General features: G+C 44.1%; 1 protein-coding gene across 1 annotated transcript in view; it reads left to right on the top strand.

The window, feature by feature from the left end:
• The first annotated feature begins 1370 nt into the window (after positions 1 to 1370).
• DAP (death associated protein) overlaps positions 1371 to 10375 on the top strand; it is a 36203-nt gene continuing 27198 nt past the window's right edge. The window contains exon 1 of the mRNA XM_072153047.1: positions 1371 to 1600. Within this exon, the coding sequence (XP_072009148.1) occupies positions 1546 to 1600 (55 nt within the window). The 5' untranslated portion in view covers positions 1371 to 1545. The remainder of the gene's footprint in view (positions 1601 to 10375) is intronic.

Below are 10375 nucleotides of genomic sequence, written 5' to 3'. Positions count from 1 at the left end.
TTTTCAATGCAATTTCAATGTGTTTTTCACGCGCAGGTAATGTGCGTGAAGGGACTCAGGACTGAGTTCTATCTTTTCAGTGGCAATTGCTGCGTGAAAAACGCATTGCACTTGCAAGTGTCTCAGAGTGCAATGCGTTTTTGATGCGTCTCCATAGACTTGTATGGTGCGTTTTTCACGCGCGTGACTTGCAAAAGTAGAGCATGCCGAGATTTCAATGCGCGTTAAAAAAAATGCAAGTCTGAAAAGACCTATTGATTACAATGGGTCAGAGTGCAATGCAAGTTCTGCGCTTCAAACGCACGCGCAGAAAAAACGCGCATGAAAAACGCAAGTGTGGAAGGGGCCTAAGGGTGCTGTCACACAGCGACTTCTTGGTCAGTTCTTGGAAAGCATGAGCTTTCAGTGTGGTTAAGAATGCACCATGAGACCGCACCCTAGGACTACATCCCAGAACTGTCAGCAATGCAAGTCGCAAGTGATTATGGCCTGATATTTGAAAGAGAAATTGCAGCTTTAAAATTGTCATAAACAAACATGTCAGTCTGCGCCTTGGTGGACTACCCCCAAAATAGTGAGAACCAGCTTATAATAGCTGCGCTCTGAAGACAGGAGGGTAGGAGGGGTCGAAGGAGGCTACTAGGGCGTGCAGTAGCCGTAGCTCAGCGCTATTAATCCATGCCCCACTAGCCTCTAAAGAAAATTTGCATGACTATAATAAAGTAATGGGGCACTAAGAGTTTAAAGGGGTTGTCCGACTCTTTTTTTGAAAATCCAGCAGGGAGGTATTTAAAAAAACAAAACAAAACTGTACTCACCTCTTAAGTTGCTTGTGGTGTTTCGTGTCGCTGTCTTGTTGGTCTGCTGAGTTTGGCTTCCGGCCATGGGGACGAGTGGCCAGCCACCTCTGCAGGCCAGAAACTGAACTCAGCAGAGCTTTCCAGCCCCTGTAAACAAACAGGGGCCCGTACCTGCAAGACGGCAGCCTGGGACACCAGAGCTAGGTGAGTACAGCTTTGTTTTTTTGAAAAATACCTCCCCAGCCAGCCTGCAGGATTTTCAAAAGAGTGGGGCAACCCCTTAATGAAAATAAGCATAGACATTGTAAAGAATACAGCAGCCTGGTAGATACGTGATGGTAGGTCTCCTCTAAATACTACTATTTTGTTTAGAATTTTATTATAATGAATACATGCACTGTAATAAAAAAATCTATTTTTAAATCAAATAAACGCCGTTTTTATGAGCTCTATAACGCTGCACTTTGCTATTGAACGTGGGCACAAGCTATACCTTTCTTGTCACTGTTCGTGTTCAATAAAGTTATATGCAAAAAGAAAAAAAGACAATAAATACAGCAGGGGAGAGCCACGTAGACATGAGGGAAATTATGTGCGGGCGGGTACTTCATTTAGAAGACGAAAATAAGTGGGAAGGAGCAAACAAAATGAAAGTTGGGCGGAGATTACATCCAGTACAGCTGTGATACGTTCTGCTCTGAGATATCTGCTGCTACAAGAAGAGCGTCCTCTATAGAAGGAAGACATGTCCTCTCCACCTAAAGAGAAGCCGGACACAAAAGCTGGTCACCTGCCTGCCGGTATTGCCTCTGCTCTGCATGCTTTGTGCTTTAGCTCGTGTACAGATGGGGGATTTCACAGGCCGAGAGGCTCCTGACATGCCATATGGCACAATGTCTGTGCAGTTGGAGGAAGTGGCACTTGAGCAATGGCTGTGTACACTCAGCAGGGCACCACTTCAGCCCAGGGATTCTTTTAAGGCACATTCGACTGCATTATGTCTATGTAATCCATAAAGTTACATTGGATGGGACAACTGTGGGAATAAGGCACATTATTATGTACGCTTTGCACTACTTTCATGAAAGTACCACCTAACAGCTGCCTACATGCTGGGAGCACTAGTTTCACAACAAGCTGGAGAATCTCAAGATACAAATCAGTGATTAAACTTTTATCAAAGCTATGGGAAAATCGTCCATCTGTAGTTTGCAATTAACATGGCTGACATTTTTTAATTAGAAATAAATATATTATTGCAATTTAGCACAAATAACATGATTTTGGGCAAAATGGCATCTCTCTGTTTATATTTCCAGTACATCGTTCTATTGTGCCTCTTGACTAGAGCACATTTGTTGTAGTAATGACTGGATTGTCATTTGACCATTCATTCTTAAGGAACTTGCAGAAATTCATAGACATGTATATTATCCATTCACATACAGGGTGGTGCTCCATGTGCACTGTATGACCCCGCCAGATACACATGATTTTTTTTATTTTTATTTATTTTTTTATTTTTTGTGTTCCGCTGAGCAAAGATACACCAGACCTGACCTGGTATTTTGTGTAAAATCCTGCGAACACTCAGTGGTGAATGTTCACTGGGCCCCTTTCTGGCCCACTCTGCCGCTAGAGGCTGTGTCCACGTCATGTCCCCTCCATGTCCACATGGAGTGGAGGTGGCGTAGTCTTAAGAATAATTGCGAGAACTCCCCACCCCCCCAAGTGCTTTTAGGCCAGAAAGCTGTCTTCGTTGATTAAAATCTGATACAATTTCATGTGTTATAAATTTAAGTGACGTTGTTTATTGCATATCGTGCGTGCAAGCGCTACCTGCTACACCGGCATTTTCCCCTGTAACTGCAGCTTATGTGGCTGATTCAGCTGCGAGAGAAAATTTGATAACAGATAATACCTGGAGGTTCTTTAGGACGCACTAAGGGAGGTTTACTAAAGGTGTTGCACTATTAGCTCATATGTTATTAGGAGTCTACCAGCAGTTTTGATCATACAAAGTTGCAGGCACTGTAAGCAACTGGGGAGCTGTGTAAGGGAGTGATCACACCTGCCGCTAGTACACGGGGGCAGATCGCATGCCAATTGCAAGCAATCAGTAACCAGCACTAGCTGTCTTGAATTGTTTATTTGCAAGACATTATGGGCTAGTTACTGATCTCATGAAAACGCATGCCCCTGTGTGCTAGCGTTGTGTCTGTAAACACGGAGGGTGATGGCGTTTTGAAACCGTTTTTTGTCCGTTTTTAAGCAATCCGTTAAAAAACACATGCGTTAAAATACGCGTCCGTTTTTTGAAAACGCATCAGTTTTTGACAGGTTTTCAGAATTTGTGCTATAAAAAACAGACAAAAAAACGGATGCGGTTTCAAAAGAACGCATACGTTTTTTTAATGAATTGCTTAAAAACGGTTTCAACCGCCATGTGTGGCATCACCCTAAGGGCGCGTTCACACGTTGCGTTTGAAACGCATATATAACAGCTGAGGAGGGGTGATTTGCCTAATTACATCACTGTTAACATTTCAGTTTACAAAACGCATCGTAAACGCGATGTTAACACATGTGTTAACAACGCGGTAACGCATGCATTAACATTGTGTTTACAAACGTAAACGGTAATGTAATTAGGCAAATCGCCTCTCATCAGCTGTTGTATATGCATTTCAAACGCAATGAAAACGCGACCAAAATGCAACGTGTGAACGCGCCCTATGGGTGAAGACACACGTGATGTTTTTAGGCCGTTTTGGTCAGTTTTTCAGAATTTGCGCAATTAAAAAACGAAAAACGTGTGTCTTCACCCACACGTGGCGTTTGTAACCCGTTTTTATTCATGCGGTTTCAGTTTGTTAAAAAACGCACGCTTTTGTCCGTTTTTAATTGACTGAAAACACATGACTAAAACAGACTAATAACGGGTTCGAATGTTAACAATGTAATCGGGCAAATCGCACGCGCAAGATGCAAACAAAACGCAACGTGTGACAGCAAACATTCGTTTTTTGACAACTTTCATTTAAGATAATTTGTTAAACTTGACAAAAACACATGTCTTCAAAAAACGCACACGGTTTTCAAAATAGCATGCCTTTTTTTGACGGACTGCTTAAAAACGGGCCAAAACCGCCACGTGTGTCTTCACCCTCAGGGCGCGTTCACACGTTGCGTTTTGACCTGCGTTTTCATTGCGTTTGAAACGCATATACAACAGCTGAGGAGAGGTGATTTGCCTAATTTCATCACTGTTAACGCATGCGTTAACATTGCGTTTACAAACGTAAACGGTAATGTAATTAGGCAAATTACCTCACATCAGCTGTTGTATATGCGTTCCAAACGCAATGAAAACGCAACAAAAACGCAACGTGTGAACGCGCCCTCAGGCCGCGGTCACACGTACCGCTAGCGCGCGGGGAGGTCCTCGGCCCGAATGCACATGTGTTTCCAGGGAAATGCATGCAATTGTTGAGCTGATCGCATGAGTTTCTATGGAAACTCGCATGATATAATTAGGCTAATCACCCCTCCTCAGCTGTTGTATATGCGTTTCAAAGGCAATGAAAACGCAACGTGTGAATGCGCCCTTAGGGTGATGGCACACATGGCGTTTTGAAACCATTTTTGGTCCGTTTTTAAGCAATTCGTTAAACGCATGCGTCTTTTGAAACTGTGTCCGTTTTTGTCAGTTTTTCATTGCGCAAAAAAAACTGCCTTTAAAAAAAACGGATGCGTATTTTAACGCATGCGGTTTTTAACGGATTGTTTAAAAAACGGACCAAAAACGGTTTCAAAACGCCATGTGTGGCATCACCCTCCGTGTTTACAGACCCAACGCTAGCACACAGGGGCTTGCGTTTCCATGAGATCAGTAACTAGCCCCCAATGTCTTGCAAATAAACAATACAAGACAGCTAGTGCTGGTTACTGATTGCATGCAATTGGCAACGGGTTCCAAACGCCACGTGTGCCATCACCCTGAGGCCGGCGCCACACAGGGCGCTTTGTCTGCGCTTGCAAACGCAAGCGCAGACAAAGCGCCCTGTGTGGCGCCGGCCTAAGGGTGATGTCACATGTTGCGTTTTTGGACCGTTTTAAAGTCTGTTTTAAAATTTGAATGTATGGCTGCATTGAACCGGTTTATCTTCATTTTTAGAAGTGTAGGCAGCTGTGAAACAGATTAACAGCCAAACACATGTTAAACATTCAAAAAACACATGCGCTTTTAAATGGACTGAAAACGCATGCATTACAATGGTCCAAAACCGGTTTCCAAGTTCTGAACGCCACGTGTGCCACCACCCTAAACGCATGCGTTTTTGACCAGTTTGAATTAAGATAATTGGTCAAACCTGTCAAAAACGCATGCGTTTTTCAAAAACGATCTGAAAACACATCTAAACGATCTAAAAACGGCCCAAAAACGGCCTAAAACGCCATGTGTGTCTTCAACCTTAGGGTGATAGCTCACGTGGCGTTTTGAACGCGTTTTTGGCACATTTTTAGGCAGTCTGTCATACTATCGTATAGGCCTTTTCAAAGTTACTTGGAATCTGAGTTGTCCCACAAGATGCAATTAGAAAAATTGCATCTAAAGTTCTTCGCCTCCTAGAACATAACATCCTAGAAAAAGGTAAGGACGCATAAAATATCATCCCAACATAAAGCGGACATTCTGGAAATGTTAATTATCAAGCCTGGGTAGTTTTATTTCCTCTGGAAAGCGGAACATTTCAAACTTCCAAAAAGAAGAAATTTTACACACTTTTACCAAACTTTAATTTTTTTATTATTTTTCAGAACAAAGCCCAAAACTATCACTTACATTTGTTTGCCCGTGACAAATTTTACAACTAACATGAAGTACAATCTCAAAAGCACTTGAATACGTTAAAGCGTTCCAAAGTTCTAACCAATTAGGATATATGTCAGATTCGAAAAATCGAGTCTCGTCATTGAGCTGAAAACTAGTGTCGGTGATGAGGTTAAAGGGAACATGTGATCAGGAGCCCTTTTAAGTTCGATCAAAGTTCTCCTTTCTGTATGTTCTCCTAGTCCCATGGGAGTGGCCAGCGAGCAGTAGGGCAGACTTGTATGACGTCCTGAGTGGGGAAGCGACAAGGAAGGGGGGAGTAGATATGGGGAACATGAAAATTCAAATCGATGCAAGATGGAGTTGTTTCCCATGGGTTTGCTGGGGGGGGGGGGGGGGGGTTTGCTCTGCATATAGAATGTGTGCACTTTTCTATATGGAGATGTGTGGGAGCCAGAAAAAAAAAACCCAGGTTCCCTTTAAAGGAAATCCACCATTTTGTTTTAATGCAATGTGAACCAAACATATCTTGAGAATGCTGTAATGACACAGTTGCAGAAACATAGCTTGTTTAATCCATGATCTGAGTAGTTTTGCTCAAAAAACTATTAAAGAATTCAGGACCTTGGGAAAGCTGGGTGAATATTGGCTGCAGTGTTTCATTGAGCTTCCTGAACTGTCCAGACAGGACTTACCAACCTGAGTTGGATGATTCATACACAGCTGTTGGAGGATGGTGCAGTGATTAATTACTTATGCCTGTCAGGGACTACACATTGAATTCAGCGTTCTCTGAAGCCGTGCATAATTGGGGTAAGAGGAGAAGCGCCGATGCAGCTACAGGAGTGACAGAGCCTCATTATCATAATTTTATAATACATTTTTCAGCTAAACCACTCAGTTCACAGATTAAACAAGATATGGACTGCCAGGCATAAATGTACGTCATAAAAAGGTTGGGGCTAAATGGAAATGGTTCATTCTCCATAAAGGCCAGGTATCTGCAGTATTATACAGCAGACACCAGCAGCAAACAACTGTGGTCGGTGCCGGTAACATTTGTGGGAGATAACCTGTTAGTTACTGTGATCGAAGCTGATCATTTCATACAAACAGCGGCTACAAGCCGGCACAGCCATATTACTGCTAGTCGGCAAACCCCCCCCCCCCCCCCCCCCGAACATCAGAAAGGGTTGTTTAGTGGTTGCCATGACAACTGGGAGGTTCCTATGGCTGCCAATTAATTTCCCTCTATCACAGCTTGCTATAGACAGGCTGTAATAAAAGATCTGTATATTGCAGTACAGTTGGGGAACCTAAAAAAGTAGTAAATGAGAAAATATTAAGAATATAATTTTTTTTTTTTTTTTTTTTTTAACGCCTCCTTCAATCATCTTAATCCTCTCTAAAACTGCATAGAGATCTCACATTTTTTGAAGGGCTATGCGTCAATCCCCTTTGGTAAAGGCGTGATATCTTTTTTACAACATCATTGTTAGTCCTCTCACATTGCCTTTCCTGTAGTTCCATCGGGGTTGGTAGCGTGAACTGGGTTGGACCTTCTCTAAACAAACCTGGTTGAGGGCCTTTGACCTTTGTCACATGTTCCCCATGTCCTGTAGGGCACATGAGACTAATTACAAGGTACTGTCCTGCTGGTACAGAATCCCAACTGAACTTCATGCCCTTTTTCTTGGCACAATGTTAAAGGGCACCTACCACCACAAATCTATCTATAAAGGTAGATTGGGTGGTAGGTGCATCAATGGGACGTGAGGATAGCCCTTTTAAGGGCTAATCCTCACGTCCCCTCACTTTTTTGGTAACTTTTATTCCACAGATATTTAAATTTACTTATGCGGCTACCGGGGCGTGGAGTAGCCGCATATGAGATTACATGAGGCGGCTACTCCACGCCCCGGTACCCACTTTACCCCTCCTACTCACCCATCTTCGGCGCGCAGCTCCGCGTAGCTGCGCGCCCTCGTCCGGCGACCCTGCCGTCTGCGCATGCGCAGAAGAGCAGGCCCGCGCCTGCGCGGTCACTGCTCCGAAACAGGCGCGGGCCTGCTCTTCTGCGCATGGTTATTTATACACATATACATGGCACCAGCTCAGGGTGAGCTGGTGCCAGAGTATATTTTTGTTAAGGGAACAAAGCCCCTATCTAAGAATTATAAGTTATATTAACTTATAACTTGGCGCACCGCACTTGGGCTCGGCACACCATGCGCGCGCCAGATTCTGAAGTGCAGGAGAGCTGGTGACATCACCAAGCTCTCTGGCACACACGCGCCTGCGCAACTTATCACGGGGAAACAGGCCGTGCTAAGTTGCACAGGCTCGCGTATGGTGCGCCGAGTTATAAGTTAATATAACTTATAATTCTAAAAGTTATATTAACTTATAACTCGGCGCACCATACGCGAGCCTGTGCAACTTAGCACGGCCTGTTTCCCCGTGATAAGTTGCGCAGGTGCGTGTGTGCCAGAGAGCTTGGTGATGTCACCAGCTCTCCTGCACTTCAGAATCTGGCGCACGCATGGTGTGCCGAGCCCAAGTGCGGTGCGCCAAGTTATAAGTTAATATAACTTATAATTCTTAGATAGGGGCTTTGTTCCCTTAACAAAAATATACTCTGGCACCAGCTCACCCTGAGCTGGTGCCATGTATATGTGTATAAATAACCACTTTTAAGTGGTAGGTTTCCTTTAAATATACATGGTGTATTAGCTGCTTCTGAGACACAGTCATCACCCTTCTCTACAAAGTACTGGATGTCAAGCTGGATAATCACCCGGCAATAGCTTTGCTCTCCTCTTTTCCGATTAGGAAACCTTCTCGTACTTTGATCAATCACCTTTTGGTGGCAGCGAGTACTGTAATCAACTGTACGATGGATGTCGGCGGTCGTCCCCTCTATTTAGTGAGTGGTTTGTGGGCATCTCTCACATTTAGTGAATGGAGGAACTAACCACTGAAATGCATGGCAGACACGTCCTCCACCACTCCTACCGCATCCCCTGGATTTTCTTTCAGCAATCAAAACAGCGCCACACCTGACCATCGGTATTGCAACTAAGCTCCATTCATTTCTATACAGCTGAACTGCAATACCTGCACAATCCATGGAGAGGTGTGGAGCTGTTTTTGGAAAAAAGCGTCCATGTTTTTCAACCTCAGGAGAATCCCTTTAACCCCTTAAGGACGCAGCCATTTTATTGCTTAAGGCTCAGTCCCATTTTTTGGATTCTGACTTGCTTTGCTTTATATGGTTATAACTTTTGAACAGTGTTACTTATAAAAGCGATTCTGAGATTTTTTTTTTTTTTTTTGCCATTTTCAAAATCACTGCGTTTTCAGGCTGATATATTTACCACCTAAAATAAATTGCTGAATAATAATTTCCCATATGTCTACTTTACATTTTCATAATTTTTGAAATGTCTGAATAATTTATTTTGATGTCACACGGCTTACAAATCGAATTTTTATATTCAGAATTTTCAGAACTGACCATTTTAGGGATAATCACCGTTTTTCATATTTAAAGGGAACCTACCACCACGATTCTACCTATAAAGGTAGATCGGCTGGTAGATGGATGTAAGGGACGTGAGCTGCATGCCCTCGTCCGTCATGATGGCATTCTGCGCATGCGCAGAACGCAGGCCCGCGGCTGAGCAGCCCCAGCTGCGTGTGCAGTACCCGGCTTGTCGGACGAGGGCATGCAGCTACGAGGAGCTGTGCACCGCACACAACAGGGTAGTTGGAGTAATGTGGTTACCGTGTAACCTCGTGCCCGGCTTCTCCACGCCCCAGTAGCCGCATAACTAAATTTACATATTAGTTCAATAAAGTTTGTCAAAAGTTAGCAGGGATGTGAGGATTAGCTCTAAAAATAACTATCCTCACGTCCCTTATATCCACTTGCCACCCGATTTACCTTTATAGGTAGAATCGTGGTGGTAGGTTCCCTTTAACATCCAAAACCCCCTATATAATAAACCCATTTTCAAATCTGCATCCCTCAAACTATCAGAAACGGCTTTCAGGAAGATTGTTAACCCCTTGAGATCTTCATTGTAGTTGAATCAAGATGGAGATGAAATTTAGAATGGTCAAATTGTGCCGGTTATACGTTCATTTTGCTCTAAAATTAACACATTTGCAAAAGATAAAAAAAAAAACATACAATTTTGTTCTGCAATTTCTCCCGAATACAGAGACCCCCCCCCCCCCCACATGTGGCCGTTAATTGTTTTATGGGGGCACAGCTAGGCGCAGAATGGGAGAGCACCCTGCAACTGCCAGGATTTTGGTTTTCTCGTTGCCTCCTTTTGTAGGCTATAAAGTTCTCACAGATGCCATCTTTCAGGCACTGTGAGAACTGTGCAACCCTGATTGGACCCCAGAGTTGCCATAGCAGGGATCGCCCCCCTCTCCCAAAACTGCGTGGGGGCGCCGATCATAGGGGAACCCCCCTCCCAAAGGCATGCTAAAAGCCACGGTCGCGTTGACCGCGGCATTTAGCGGGTTAGACACTCGCGATCAAAGCCTGTTCCGACCGCGGGTGTTCCAGTGGGGTGTCGGCTATATGTTATAGCCGGCACCCCATGTTTGCCAATGCTGGTTCGGCTCCAATCCAGAGCAGAGCTGGCATCATCTTGGCGGATATATCCGACGCAGAGCGGGAGGGGGTTAATGGCCTGTTCAGCTTTCAGCCCCACCCAGGTGTGTA

Source organism: Engystomops pustulosus, chromosome 5, assembly GCF_040894005.1.
Source record: "Engystomops pustulosus chromosome 5, aEngPut4.maternal, whole genome shotgun sequence".
Taxonomy (NCBI): domain Eukaryota; kingdom Metazoa; phylum Chordata; class Amphibia; order Anura; family Leptodactylidae; genus Engystomops; species Engystomops pustulosus.
Note: the sequence above shows the minus strand (reverse complement) of the source record. Positions and strands in the feature narration are given on the sequence as shown.